The sequence below is a fragment of the Nycticebus coucang genome, chromosome 8 (assembly GCF_027406575.1).
Source record: "Nycticebus coucang isolate mNycCou1 chromosome 8, mNycCou1.pri, whole genome shotgun sequence".
In the NCBI taxonomy this organism is placed as follows: domain Eukaryota; kingdom Metazoa; phylum Chordata; class Mammalia; order Primates; family Lorisidae; genus Nycticebus; species Nycticebus coucang.
Genome location: NC_069787.1, coordinates 121,141,471 through 121,157,798, shown reverse-complemented (window position 1 = coordinate 121,157,798; position 16,328 = coordinate 121,141,471). Strand labels below are relative to the sequence as shown.

The 16,328-nt window shown below is 37.7% G+C and overlaps 1 protein-coding gene across 1 annotated transcript in view; it reads left to right on the top strand.

Moving 5' to 3' along the window:
• GPR149 (G protein-coupled receptor 149) overlaps nt 1-16,328 on the top strand; it is a 64,703-nt gene extending 48,375 nt beyond the window's left edge. The window contains exon 4 of the mRNA XM_053600775.1: nt 13,286-16,328. Coding sequence (XP_053456750.1) covers nt 13,286-13,870 — 585 coding nt within the window. The 3' untranslated portion in view covers nt 13,871-16,328. The remainder of the gene's footprint in view (nt 1-13,285) is intronic.

The following is a 16,328-nucleotide window of genomic DNA, read 5'->3' as shown; positions in this document are numbered from 1 at the left end:
GGATTGATGGTGAAAGAAATGCCCCCTTGCCCTTTTATCCCTTTCTACCAGGTGAAAACATAGCATTTATCTCCTGCCCCCTCATAGGATAGGTACGCCCACCTCATAGTAACAAGGTGCCATATTAGAAGCAGAGGGCATCCCTCACCAGCCACCAATCTTGTCCATATGCTATTTTGCATTTCCCAGCCTCCAGAACTATGAGAAATAAATTTCTGTTGTTTATAAGTCACCTAATCTTGGGTATTTTGTTATAATGCCACAAATGGACTAGGACAGAAATTGATACTGAAAGTGGGGTATTGCTTTAATAAGTATCTGAAAGTGTGGAAGCAGCTTTGGGGAACTGGGTAACGGATAGAGGCCATTACTGTTTAAAAATTCATGCAAGAAATGGCCTAGATTTCCATAAATGCAGTGTTAGGGGCCTTTCTGATGAGGGCTTAGAAGGAGAGAAGAGCTATAGAGAAAATACCAGTCTTAGAGAATATCTAAGTAGCTGTGAACACATTGTTGGTTGAAATATGGACAGTAAATGCCATTCTGATGAGTTCTTAGATGAAAATAAGGAATATTATATTGGAAACTGGAGGAAAGGCCATTCTTGTTACAAGTGGCCAAGAATTTGGCTGAATTATGTCTGTGTCCTAATGCTTTGTAAACAGCAGAATTTAATAGACATAAACTGGAACATTTGGCAAAAGAAATCTCCAGGAAAAGTGTTCAAAGTGCTGGATGGTTTCTCTTACCTGTTTATAGTAAAATTGAAGAAGCAAGAATCATGTTGAGGAAGGAATTTGTAACCATAAACGAAGTACAACATAAAGCTTTGGAATATTCTCACCCTTCATATATAAAGAATAAAAATACAAGTTTAATAGAGAAAACCAAGACTGTGGCCACCTATCCTTTGGTAAGGAGATTGGTATGGATAAAAATAGGCCAGATACTATTCATCAGGACAGTGGAAGAATGATACCAAAGGCATTTTGGAGATCTACAAGGCTCCTGCTTCCTCCATAGGCCCAGAGTGTCAGGGTCTAGAATGGTTTCAAGGGAGAGGCCTGTGGTGCTCATGAGACCTTGTGGCCTGCTGCTCAGGGCCCCCTCAAGTCTCTGCTCCCCCCATTTTTGTGCAGTGCTCCTTGGCTTCCCCAGCTATGCTTTATGTGGGCCTGGGTGCAGCTTAAGCCACCACTCCAGAGAGCACAATCTGTAAATCTTGGCAGTGTCCACATGGTGCTAACTCGGCAGGCATGCAGAGTGCCTAAAATATCTAAGGATGCTCCAGAGAACCTCCAGGCCAGGCAGGCCTGCCACAGAGAGATCCCACTACAGTAGTGCCTTTCAGTAAGGTTGAGGGCACCACAGAAAGCCCCATACTAGTGCAATATCTTGTGGATTCAGGGAAGCAGGGTCACACCCAAAACTCCATAAATGTAGAGCCACCAAAGTGGAATCCCAGCTGAGGCATACAACTCCAACTCCTGAGAATTGCTGCAGGAGCTGTTTATAGCAAAACCATGGGAGTGGGGTCCCCCAGGATCTTAGGGACCCAATTCAAGCCCTGGTATGTCCAGAAGGCAGGGCATGAAGCTAAAGAATATTGTATTTAAGCTTTAAGATTATAACTCTGTTTAAGTGTGTTTTGGGATTACTTGAAAATTATTGTCTCTTTCTTCTTGCCTATTTCTTCCTTTTGGAATGAGAATGTCTATCCTATGCCAGCCCTACCACGTTGTTTTGGAAGTAGATACAGCTGGAGTGGAATTTGTTTCATAATGACAAATAGCTTGAATTTCACTCACCTGTGACTTAGATGAGACTGGATTTAGATTTTAAAGTTGATGCTGAAATTAATACTTTCTGAAGCTATTGAAATGGAACACATATAATTTGTATGTGAGAAATACATAAATTTGTGGAAGCCAGGGTGAAATGCCATGGTATGAATGAAAGTATCACCTCCAAAATTTGTGTTAAAGAATAATTTTAAATGCAGCAGTATTAAGATAATGACCTTTGGGAGGTGATTAAGTCTGAGAGCTTTGCCTTCATAAATGGGATTAACACCTTTTTAAAAGGGCTCAATGTTGAAGAGAGTGGCCTCTTGCCCTTCCATTCCTGCTGCCATGTAATGACACAGTGTTTGTCCCTTCTGCAGCATGTAGCAACAAGGCACCATCTTGGAAGCAGAGAGCAGCTCTCACCGGATGTCAGTGAGCTTGGACTTGAGCTTGGACTTCCGAGCCTCTAAAACTATGAGAAATACATTTCTATTCTTTGTAAACTACCCAGTTTGTTTGTAATAGCAACACAAATGAACTAACAATCCTCCCATATATTCTATCTACCACAGACCAGAATACATTTACAAAACCATGATTTTTATCATGTCAACCCTGCTTGGAATATTTTTGTTGTTCTTTTTTCCTTCAGGACAGGGTGGAAACTCTTTAATGTGGCTTAAGCAATCGTCCCAGTGGCTTCATCTCTCCCTAACCTCCCCTTGAACTCTTTGCTCTAGTCCTTCTAACTATTAATTTTATTTTCTTGAATATATCATGCCTTTTCTTTCCACAAGACTTTGGCACCTTCTAACTAATTCTTAGTATTTTTCAAAAATTATCTGTCATGTATATTATCAGGTAGTCTCATGTGTAACACATCTCTTACGCCTCCGCTAAGTAAGCCTCATATTCCTACTTGGATTCCTACTCTGGTTTCTAAATGTTGACATTTGAGATAAGAGTGGATCTAGGTGCTGTGAGACTTGCATATTATATCTTTTGGGGATACATTTTAAGAGAAGACTATTCAAATGATGAATACAAAATTGGGTATAAAATAAATATCTATTTATAACAAGAAAAGAAAGCATAACAAATATACTGTTGCCTTGGAGACGCAGTTACCTTTCCTCTGCACCTCTTATGGCCATTTCCCAGATACACTTACATAGAATTCTAAATACACTTTTACACAAACTTGCAGCCTGGGTTCCCCTCATCAAGACATGACCACTTCCAGCAAGAATCAGCACTCAAAACACCCCACAAATGTAACTGGCTGTGGAACTAAAGCTCACTTGCTTTGTGATAAATTTGTCTCCTTCTGAAAAGTTTAATATTGTTAATAGTTTCTAAGTGTTTCCACTAGTGAAAATGCCCATTGAATTCTTTAGTTGTAACTTGGACTAAAACTTGGAAAATGAGAGAACATGGGCATCTAGCAAAATATTTCTCCATGTCCTTTCAGAAAATTATTCAGAAGGTGTTCAGAAAATTAACGAGGTGTTCAGAAAATTAACGAGGAAGTTATTTCCTCTACCTAATATTACAGTTCTTCTTTATTTTCTAATAATCTTCTAAGTAAGTGATTCCCAAATCTGTTTATGTATTAGAATCTTCTGGATAACTCTTTACAATATGAATTCTGAGTTCCAATTCTAAACCTACTAAGTTATGTGTCTCATCTCTCAAAGTATAAACTATAAATCTGTCTTTTTAACAAGCTCTGCTGGTATTTTTATATATGATCATTTTAGCTGAGACTGGCCTTGGGAAACAACTGGCCTAAAGAATTAAAGAAGCCAGATCTTTGAAGGACAAATAGTCTCAATCACTCAGTCAGTGCATTTAATTTTCTTTAAACACTGTTACAAAGAATCATTTGTTCTAAAAATCTAGCTGTCCTATTACAGATTCCTATGACTGGCACATTAGGATAGCCAATTTATTCTTAAACCCTAAAAACTTTTGAGAGAGAATAGAGGGAAAAAGTCCTCTGGACTAGCCCAAATTAAAAAAAAAAAAAAGACTGGAGCATCACCAATTTTTACTCTATGACATTACAATATTCATTTTTTCATGATTGTTACGTCCACTACACAAATAACTAATACGAATTAAAAGTAACCCCCCCAATGTAAATATCACAGTAATTTCATCAGTTAAAAAGTACTATCAAGGCTTTCATAGTAAAACATGCAGATTTTATTAAGACAAGTACTTTTACCTATTCCTGATGTTGTTATACTGTGTACGCTATTCTCTCCCCAGGAATAAGCAAACTAGTTGCATATACCATTTTCACTCTCACGGGACTCCTTTCCTCTGAAGGCAAGTGGCTGATTTCTGAAAAGCAGGCATAAAAGTGATGTTCCATGTATAACTGCGTCATTTGTATTCTCCTTGTGATCCAATAATATCACTAGGATTTATAGCTAATTTTTTTCAAAAGAATTTTTGTAATAATTTATTTATTTATTTATTTTTTTTTTTGTAGAGACAGAGTCTCACTTTATGGCCCTCGGTAGAGTGCTGTGGCCCCACACGGCTCACAGCAACCTCCAACTCCTGGGCTCAAGCGACTCTCTTGCCTCAGCCTCCCGAGCAGCTGGGACTACAGGCGCCCGCCACAACGCCCGGCCATTTTTTGGTTGCAGTTTGGCGGGGGCCGGGCTTGAACCCGCCACCCTCGGTACATGGGGCCGGCGCCCCACCGACTGAGCCACAGGCGCCGCCCGTAATAATTTATTTTTAAAAAATGTTTTAGTATTTGCCGTGTGGGATGGAAAGATTTTGGAGAACTTGTCTTCTAAATCAATTTTAGGAAACAATTTTCCACATATTATGTTCTATGCTATGTAAGTAGTGGGAAGCAAGAAAACATCTGAGTGGGGGAAGAAAGAGAAGTCTTTTCATACGCATTTAAATTTAAGATCTGAAATTTTTCTTTGTAAAAATTTCTTCAAAAGAGAAATTAGTTGTACTCAGTTTCACCTTAAGAATGGTTTGTTGTTGTATGAAAACAGCATATGCTCATTGTTTCTAAAATTCATGTGATACAGAGAAGTACCAAGAAGAGAGAGGCAACTAATCAAAACTTATGCTACCTTAGTTCTCCCTATTCACACATATGAAAACCATGGATGGATGGATGGATGGAAAATCATTTTATATTTCCACTTCCCAGAATAGTGTTTGGCTCATATAAGCTACTTAATAAAAAGACAGTGAATGGAATGATTTAGATTGTACTACTTTCTGGGGTCATGCTTCCCAGAGAAGACGCCCAGTTCTACCACTTACCGTCTGACTTTGGAAAAGTACTTAAGATCTTCTCAGTTTCATCACCTGTAAAATGGGAATAATAATACTCATCTTCATCGATGACATTCCTAAGTGAAATTATTGATTTATTTTTTCCTTTCTGTGTGTCGTGACAAAATAACGACTACTAAGAGAAATTGGTGTTACTGCCTTGATTTATGTTAAAATGCCACCAGTTTACCCATCCTCGCTTTTGCACCATCAGTGAAAATGTAAGCAATGAAACCATTAAAATGGCAAATAAAGCCTTAGTAGTATTATGAAAATAGCTTTGACCATAGTGACCCCTTGAAGCTGTTAGCAAAATAAGACCTCATTTTTTGAGAACCACTGCTTTGAACCATTGATGGGGTTTGGGGTCACCAAAAGAGGGAGTCTTGGCATGAGGAATGAAGAGGCTTGACACAGAATCTGTGTCAGGGAGCTGAGGAACTCTGGGAGGAGCCCTCTTGAGTAAACCTTGGGTCTGTATTTATTATCATAAAACGGGAAGAAGTAGACAAAAGTTCCTTGCCTGACAATAGCACTGATTAGGGAGAACATGGAGAAGGTCAAATAAAATGTCTTCACTTTTGTTTTTGCAAAACCACAGCCCTTGAGCACAACCTCTGCCTCCAGCATCGAGAGACCTTTGGAATCTAGAGAATCTTTACCATAATTATTATTGACACACCTCACATATACATTTTCTCTTGAAGGCCAGTTTTCCGATCTCCTGCACATGCGCAACACACATGCCATTCTTGTGATTCTCCAGGTCTCTCAAGCAGGAAGCAAGTCTTATGCTAAAGATCAGGGTTCAGTTTCCCCTATTTGCTTTTAAACCATGTCACCACGCTCTATCCCAGGACATTCCTAATCTATTCCTCACTATAGATTTATTTTTCTGGTTCATGCTCTTCTTACTACAATATGCTGTTTGATATTCTTATTCTTTATATTTTCATGAATACAACATGAACTTTACACCTTTTTGGAGTGTAGCAATCTTATCAAAACTTCGCTGTTTTCCTTTTAAACTGTCTTATAAATGAAAATATGTCTTTATTCCTGTTTGGTTTAATGTGGTATGAGAAAAAGTTTTCTTATAAACACTTTTCATAGGATAGTCTTAACTGATCAAATACCCAATTGAGTGAGAACTTCATTAAGATATGAAAAATGATCTCAGTTCTTAGAATTAATTTATTCCTGATAAAATTTTATTTATTTTACAAATATGATAACGATGTGCTTTCTTATAAGTTAGTTTATTCTCTAATTTTTTTTTTGAAAAATAGAAAGAATGGATAATACATGCAAATAAACTTCATCATACATCATATCTTAGTTGAAATGTCATTATTAACTTTTTCCCTGTTTTAGATCTTTGCAGTGACATGGGAGAAATGCCATTTTTAGAAATAAGTGATTAGTGTCTCTATTTTATAAAGCTGATGTGAATATTAAATAAGAAAAGTGAATATTAAAATTAAATGTAAGGTACTTAGCAAGAAGTTTGATACATGGCTCATGTTCAGCAGGAGTGGTAAATATGTGTTATGATATGTATCAGTCCTAAATCGGTTACTCAATTGTTAGATTTTTCATCATTAATTAATTTATAGTTCTAAGGATTAAGTGTGAAATGTGCTAAATTTCCAGTATTTTCCATGCCACTTACTTGACCCTGGAGAAAGGCTCTTATTTTCTTGCTCCTATTCTTTCTTTCCTTGAGCAAGTCATGTGTTTTTTTCTTATTTTGGCTTCCTAAATATTTAAATGAAGAAGATAGAATGATGCAAGGAATATTCTGGAAGTTGAATAAATGAAAATATAGTACCTACATAGTTTTGTATATTGAATAAAAAGTAAATCCTGGAAAGCAAATTATTAAAAATCTACTTTTGGGCCAGGTGCAGTGGATCACACCTGTAATCCAGCATTTGAGCTCTGAGACGGGTGGATTGCCTGAGCTCACACATTGGGTCCCTTCGTGGATGCCACTTATCAGGGCCTGGGACTGGCTGCTCTCCAGCCCCAGCCTATCTAGCTATGTTCCCGGACTCTGATGCTGTGCTGTTAATCTCGCTCAGGAACAATTGCTCTTAGATGCCTGAGGGTTATCAGAAGGGAGAGAGAGAGAGAGAGAGATAGTCTTTGAAAGAGTAAAGCAGTCTTCTTAGAATATGGGAAAGGGGGAGAGGAAGGGGAGCGAGGGGGAAGGATGGGCGGAGGGAGGGTGATTGGTGGGATTATACCTGCAGTGCATCTTACAAGGGTACATGTGAAACTTAGTAAAGGTAGAATATAAATGTCTTAACACAATAACTAAGAAAATGCCAGGAAGGCTATGTTAACCAGTGTGATGAAAATGTGTCAAACGGTCTATAAAACCAGTGTATGGTGCCCCATGATCACGTTAATGTACACAGCTATGATTTAATAATAAAAAAAGAAAATTGATTAATAATCCAAAAAGAAAAAAAAGAAAGAAAGATAGATCTCAGTCTTCAGCAGAGCTTAGTGATCGATCTTCAGCAGAGAGACACCGTGCTGGCGTTCTGCAGGCAGAAGTGACTGAGTCAGAGTAAGCGGTCCATGATAGAATGCACGCGCTACCAAGTGCCTGCTCCTCCAGCCTAACATAAGGCTGATCTCATGCCTCTCAACACCACAAGTGTGGAGACTGCCAGTTCACCAATGCTGTCATCTGGCAAGTTCTCTCATGCTTGTTAGGAGAGCCAAATCCCTCTCCATGCCCTTTTCACCAAGGTGTTCCATTATTGAACTATACAGGTATTTCTTATAACTCTCACTCCTCCTAGCCATAGGCTATATGGGCTGTTACAGACCAGCCTCAGCCAGAGGGTGACCTGGTCTCTAAAAATAGCCAGGTGCTGTGGTGGGCGCCTATAGTCCCAGCTACCTGGGAGACTGAGGCAAGAGAATCGCTTAAAACACAGGAATTGGCACTCTACCACGGTGGACAAAGTGAGGCTGTCTCAAAAAAAAAAAAAAAAAAAAAAAATATATATATATATATATATACTTTTGTTTTTTTATGAAATTCTTACTCTTCCTGCTACTTTTTTTACTTATTATTTTTATTCTTTCTCCCCTAAACCATCTTAAAAAGTCTTGCTCATCGTAAATTCCTCAATGTTTGTGCTTTTCAAGGCTTAAATCACCTAAAGATCATCTGTATAAATTTAATTGAGATTGAAATTGTTAGTCACTTGGATTATTCATGAGTTCCTGATAGAATTCTAGCTTCTAGGGCAGAAAAGCTATGACTGCTGACAAAAGCAGGTTTTTTTTTTTTTTTTTTTGTTTAAGTAACAGCATGATACCATAGAAAGAGCACTTGCCTAGGGGTTAAGAAATCCAAACCCTGGTGCCAGCCCTACTACTATTACTTATGTGACCCTGGGCAAGTAGCTCCCCTCTGTGGCTGTCAGTTTTCCTGTTATGAAATGAGAAATTATAAGTCTGTGGTCTCTGGTAAGGGCTATAATCCTACGTTCCTATAATCTGTCTTTTTCTTAAGTTGAATGATTTAGATAATCAACAGAATACTTCACCTTGTTAGGAGAGAAATTAAGAGCAATTCCTTTCATATTATAATTTCACCCTGAATTCACCTACAAGGTTATAGTGAAGAAATAAAAACGCTCCATGTGCTCAAGGTCAATAAACCTGAATCAATTATCACAGCAGATTATTTGCGCTAATGTGTTTACGTGGCATGCTCTCTCCTACTGGAGCATTTGTGAGGTTTAGAGGCTCCTTTTTATTACCAAATAAAAGAGCTCCCAGCCGCCTACACTCAGGAATATAGGGACAATGGATGATCATTATTCCTGACAGCATATGCTAATTCATAGACTTTTAAATGAAAAGAAAGGAGACTATGAAACGAATCACTTTATGTTCTCTGAATTTATCATTCTTTGTCATGCAATAAACCTTCACATTTAATTCAGTCCCATAATATTTTATTTTTATAAAAAGGATATGTTCTAATATGACCTCAGGATGCACTTACAACAATATAGTTTGTTTTATAGGGCTTTTTAAATATAAATTTTAAATAGCATTATTTTAAAAAATGATCATATGTTGTGTTTCAAAAAATGAAAATATGGATTCTAAAAGGCATAATTAGATTGATTCATTTGTGCACATTTTTATTTATAGTCAGCAAATATTTTCGAGGGCCTGCCATATGCCAGGCACTGTTACAGATGGTAGAGGAAATAAAGATTAACAAGTAAATGTTTCCTTCCTTTGAAGAAATAACATTCTCTGTGGATTTGACAAAAATGACCACATAGTCACAGTGTCCAGAAAAATAATGGGCAGTTGTAGGACTTTGAAAAATAAGTTGTTTTCCAAATAGGTTTTTGTACTTTTGTGCATGGAACATTTTATTAGTTCCCTAAGGCTGCTATAACGAATGAACACCAATTTAGACAGCTTGAAACAATAAAAACTTGTTGTCTAATATTGCTGTAGGTAAAAAGTCAGAAATTAAAGAGTCAGTAGGGCCATACTGCCTCTGAAGCTCCAGGGAGGGCTTCTTTCTTGCCTCTTCCTAGTTTCTGGTGGTTCCCAGAAACCACCTTGGTGTTCCTTGGCTTGTGCAAACACAAATCCAGTTATTGACTGAGTCTTCACATGGCCATCTTCCCTCTACATAGATCTGTGCCCAAATTTCCTTTTTCTTATAAAGATACCAGTCGTTGGATTAGGGCCATCCTAATCTGGTATGACCTCATTAAATGTGATTATACCTGCAAAAGACCTGTTTCCAAATAAGGTCATATTCACAGTTGACAAGAATTGGGGAGGCACTATTTCAACTCATTACAAATAGGAAGATAAATCAAAGCAGTATTGACAGTCTTTTGTCCATGTATTACTTTCTAATCCTTACAATTTCAGAAGGGACACAGAAAGGTGTTTCAAGGGGCAGGGGAGGAAATCCCAGCCTGCTAATGAACAAGAAAGTCTGGAGGGCCCGTGGGAACGTTCACCACTCAGCAACTCTCACCAAAAAAGGGGACAAATGTTAGGTAATCTCAGTAACCAATGACCAATAGAAAGAGATAATCAATGAGGAATAAGAAAGGTAATAAGGTCTGGAGGGGCAGAGACGCCCATAAAAAAGTGGCAAAAAATTTCAAATGGAGAGAAAGATATTTCTCCTCAAAAGTAGGAAACACCTCTACACTGCCTGGACCTGTCCATATCTCTCACTTCTCTTTCACAAGAGGGCCCCACTTCCAACTCTCTCTGGAAGTGCTATAAGCTTTCCCTTCATTCTTTTTTTATTCCTTTTTTTTTGAGACTGAGTTTCACTTTGTCACCCTAGGTAGAGTGCCGTAGCATCACAGCTCGCAACAACCTCCAGCTTTTGGGCTTAGGCGATTCTCTTGCCTCAGCCTCACGAGCAGCTGGGACTACAGGCGCCCACCACAATGCCTGGCTATTTTTTGTTGCAGTTTGGCTGGGGCTGGGTTTGAACCCACCACCCTCAGTATACGGGGCCGGCGCCTTATTCACTGAGCCACAAGCACCACCCAACTTTACCTTCGTTCTCACACAAAAATTCTCCTTGTTACACTGAAACTTGCGCAGGTTACCTCTGCTCTCTATTCACACTGCCTGTGCTGCACCAGTTTTATTTTTGATTTCCACTCACTTTTGTTCCATTCCCTTTTACTTTCCATTTCTGCCGTGCCTCCATTGAACTTTCTAGCTCAGCTGATCATAGACCCAGGTCAACTGGGTTCTGGGAACAGGGACCCCCGTCCCCAACATAATTAGTGTTCACTTTTCTCTTAAGGCTGTATTTTCTTTTAGTGTCTTTTTGAAATTGTTTCTGAGCTTTTTGAATGATTTGCAGATCTGTCAGCTACATTACAGTTAGTGACTCGGGTTGTATAGTGTTTGCTTTTTTGTTATTGTTTTCTGAGATGACACTCCTTATTTGAACTTAAAGTTTTATGTTGACAGTTTGTTGGACTCAAATATTTATAATAGTTTTTCTAGTAAAATTAGTGAGGCTACTTTGACATATTACGGACACTGGGCACTTTGAAAGTACTATAAAGTTTTGTCTGACTAGAACCATAGTATTATTTGAATAGCTTTTGCTTTTAGATAATTTAAAATTTTTTATTTTCCCTGATGTAAGTGCCATTTTCTACTCTTTTTAAACGTGAATGGGATATTCGTTTTATCCCAATTGAGACTCTTCTTATAATCAACCAAAGAATTAGGGCAAATTTTTGAAACAATGCCCCCTCTAATACCCAGCTAATCTCTTTTCTCTCTCCAAAGCTAAAATAGAACAAACCCAAATGCAGCATCAACTTCGAATGTCAAACCCTGAGGCTGACCACCACCATAGGCAACACATGTTCAGTACAAGCCCCACACATACTGGTTGGCTTTCTGGTAATATTTTGCAATCTGTTCCTCCTCTACTACCTAATAAACTTCCATGAGCAAAATAATAACAATAAAATAATTTAGAAATATAAAATATTAAAAGTGAAATACCCTGCCACTATCCATTGCCAGAGGAAACAGCTGTGAAGCCTTTCAAGCCTTTCTCCTATTCTATAGCATATGTGTGTGTTGGTGTGTCAGTGTATTTATTTTCATTCCTCTACGTGCACAGTTTTCTGGGTTGATTTCTGCTGTGTGTTTTTCTATAAGAAAATGAAATCACACCATAGATAGTGTTTTGCTTTTATAACTTAAAATGCAGGTATGCAGAAATTATTTTGCACAGGTAGTAATTATAGCTTTGCCTCATCTCTTCAAGATAATTTTCTAGTACGTAACTGCATTACAATGTATGCAACTATTTTCTGAATGTGGATCTTTAGGATGTTTCTAATTTGAGGGCTCACAACAGTGCTGAAATGAACATTACTACTTTCTGATATTTGGTGGAACCAACTCACAGAGATTAGATGACTAGTAAGTCTATGTAGTTCTTATTATATAATCAAATAAAATCAAAATTTATTCTAAAGATGTTATCAGTCTTTTTATTTTTTTTCTGGGGGATTTTTATTTTTTATGGAGGGCAATCTGAAAAACAACAAAGGTCTATTTTTTACCTTTTTAATTATTGGTAAAATTGCGTATCATTTGTGGTTTATTCTCTATTTTTATTTCTTTGATTGTTTTGCCTACTTCGTTCCCCACTCACTTCGTTCTGGTGACATCTGGTTAACCTTAAATGTTCAAACCTAACATTTGAAATATCCTTCATATTTAGTTCTGAGTCACAGTTTCAAAATTATCATTCCCTCTGGCATAACTGAAGTGCCTAAAAGGCCAGACTGAGTCCATTTTGGTCACTCCATTTGGTGACAGGCCTATGCAGTTCCCTAACTTACACCCCCCACATCCCGCTTGGCCAGTTGGTATCAAAACACGTCCTGTTTTGCAGAACATCTGGTGGGCAAAACCGGCCAAACCCCACAAATAACGTAAAGTCAACCTTCCCCTCCCCCGCAAGCTTTCCCGTTAACGGAGCAAAATTCTACTTCTGTACAATTCCGCTTCACCCCGTGGAACCCTCCCTGGCTAGGAGGCGGCGATAAAACTCCAGCAGAACCCACCCTCGGGGTGGAGAGTTCTTCAGGCACCAGCCTGCTCCCGGCCGCCGGCGATAAAGGACCCCAACCCGGGTAGGCTCCGTGTGCTGGTGCTCTATCACCCAGTTCTTGCATGGGTACAACATAATAAACAGGGAAAAAAGTTCATGTTGATAACACAGCCTGCATTTCTTTCAACCTATACAAACTTTTTAATGTCACAGAGTATGTAACAAAAAACATAGAAATACTCAGATTGTAAATATGCATTAACCGTATGTACAAATTCTGCCCTTAGAAGATACCTACTGCTTCTCATCTGTACATAGATTTTGCCTTCAACTGTGAAAATACACCCCTCATCTTCCAAGAAAGGTTCCTGACTGCCCTCATAGAGATGTCTGGCTTGACTGAGCCATGGCATTTGGGAGCAGAATTTAAATCCCACATCTGTAAAAGGTTTCTGGGGAGATGGATCTAAAACAGAAACTTTACCTTTCCTATGAATAACACCAATGTCTCAATCTCAGAAACTGGTTTTTAATAGTAACAATTTTGTTTCTGTCCCAGCGTTCCGGTGGTGCCCTCGCCATCCCTCTGTGCGCCTTCCAGGGCACCGTGTCTCTGCAGGCACCGACGGGGAAAACCCTCTCTCTTTCCACCTACGAGGTAAGCGCAGAAGGGCAGAAAATAACCCCGGCCTCTAAGAAGATAGAAGTCTACCGATCCAAAAGTGTTGGCCATGAACCAGACTCAGAGGATTCTCCCTCGGCATTTGTGGACACCAGTGTGAAAATACACTTGGAGGTTCTTGAAATTTGTGATAACGAGGAGGCCTTGGACACCGTGTCAATCATCAGTAACATCAGCCAGTCCTCCACACAAGTCAGATCCCCGTCCCTGCGCTACTCACGGAAGGAAAACAGATTTGTTTCCTGCGATCTGGGTGAAACAGCCTCCTACTCGCTCTTTTTACCCACAAGTAATCCTGACGGTGATCTCAACATCTCCATTCCAGACACAGTGGAAGCCCACAGGCGGAACAGTAAAAGGCAGCGCCCGGAGGACGGCTACCAGGAGGAGATCCAGTTGTTAAATAAAGCTTACAGGAAAAGGGAGGAAGAGAGGAAGGCAGTGAGTGATCATTCCGTCTGAAGAAAACTCCACCACTTCACACTCTGAAACTAACACCTCCGCTGTGAGGCCCGGTTCCTTCTATCTGTTTGTTTACATGAGCTTTACTGCTATAATCCTCAATTCTTTTTCCTGTGAACAGCTGGAACTAGTGCAAACTCTTAAATGCATTTGATGTGGAACCTAAGGTCACACACTGTGGTAATTAAAAGATTTTGTTTCTTATCTGATTTCTAAAAAGAGAAAAAGATATTTTCTAAATCAAATCTTAGCCTAGTTTACTAATATTTGTCAACCTCTGAGTAAGCAGAAAATTGTGTAAACTCAACAGATATGATACTGTTCCCATGGACATGTTTCTATACATATTTTTGGCCTTTGCTGCAAGGGAAAAAGACATTTAGGAAAAGAAAGAAATGTAGCGAAACTCCTAGTCGCATTTGAAGAGGCTTGCCTAAATGTGGCTTGCAAAACAAGCTTATTATATTACTGCTTTAGCTTTATACTGCTGTCTAGGAAATATATTCTGTAATATGGCAACTTAGCTTCCAAAGTGAATAACCCTATATAAACAGGTGTCTCCTTTCATTTATATCAGATACAAATTGTTTACTGACTGCTGTTTTCTCTCTCTCTTAAATATAACAGTGTTTCCCTTTCATTCTTTCAATGTGTTAAAACTGGCCCATAAAACAAATATGTTGTGTGTTACAGGTGGAAAAAGTAGTCTTTAACGCAAACCTCATTAGAAAAAGTTGTAATTGTACACTTCATCCTGGCATTGTTTCATTAATTTGAATGGGAATTGAGAGTAAATACTGGCAGATTTTGTTCTGAGAAGTAAAACCAACTAGGGTAATAAACTTCTGGATAAAAGGTGCTTAGGGATTATTATCTTTTTCTGAAGCCGTAGATTGAACAAACTTTCTTAGCCATTCTTGAAACAGAAAAATGTACTTCAAATATTGTATTAAGCACAGTTTTTCTTTTCTAAAGACATGTGTTATCACAAGTAAAGAAACAATTCAACCTAGTTTATTTCATAATTGTAAGGTATATATTTCAAGATTAATTTTAAAATGCATTACACTGCAAAAATGCAATAATCACCTTGTCAGAATATTAGTAATGTATATTTCAAAAAACTATAAAGTGATTTTTTTATTCAAATTGCTTAATTCTAATCTTTCTGTAAACATATATTAAAGTGTCAGTTATATGTTTATTTTCCAAAGTTATTGAGTTGACATTTTTCACGGCCTTAGACTTTGTGTACCCCACTTCACTCACAAAGCTTATATACCTATTTATAGATTGAATGAATGATTTGTTCGAGTGATTTATTTTGGTTTCTATTTCATTTTATTGAGTCAGAATTGTAAATTATTTGACATGGGTTTTCAGATTGTTTCATCTTCATAAGACTGTTTTTGTGCGGAAAAAAAAGTCAGTTTCAAAATAATTTCAATGGTCTTTCTCCATTTAACTTCTCAATATTTTGTTATCTAAATTTAGGAAGTAAACATAATGCCCTCAGCAATGTTTGTAAAGCAAGTTTCAAATAATGAATAACATACAAATTCAAATTCAAGTGTATTCTTATTACAATATATTTTACTTTAAAAGACTTTATGGCTGGACTCAGTGACTCACACCTGTAATCCTAGCACTTTGGGAGGCTGAGGTTGGAGGATCCCTGGAGGCTAGGACCGCCTTGGGCAACATAGCAAGACCCCATCTTTAAAAAAACATAAATAATAAAAGACCTTGTATCACCATAATTGATGGCTATTTTAACACAATGACTAATGGACAGATCAATCTAATGTCGTAAATCAATGCCACTAAATGTCTTTATAAAATAAAAATTGAATTGAATATTCCAAAAATGCTTTGTAAAAGATAGGCTTTAATATCTTAAATTTATATGCATAATTTTCTGAAATAGGTGATTTGCTGCTTTAAAATGCAATTTCTGAGAAGAAAGTTAAAAACAAGATCATAATAAAATTGGAAAAGATAATAAAAATTTGAATGAAAACAAATTCTTTGTTACTACCCAGCCCTTTTAATGGAAAAGAGAAGATAATGTAAATCAAAAGTTTAAAGAGCATAATCATGGGATGTGAAAACATAATACTCATTTTTCCCTCCTGCCTTTCATTTTATTTTCAATGGACATGAAACTAGGCTGGGGAACTGGAAAAAAATTAGGATTTTCCATTTAATTATCCTTGGGTGTTCATGTAATTATACAATGGATAGATTTAAAAATTCTGCTGCACACCTGCGGTGCATCTTACAAGTGAAACTTAGTAAATGTAGAATGTAAATGTCTTAACACAATAACCAGGAAGGCTATGTTAACCAGTGTGATGAAAATGTGTCAAACGGTCTATAAAACCAGAGTATGGTGCCCCATGATCACATTAATGTACACAGCTATGATTTAATAAATAAAATAAAAATAAATAAAAAT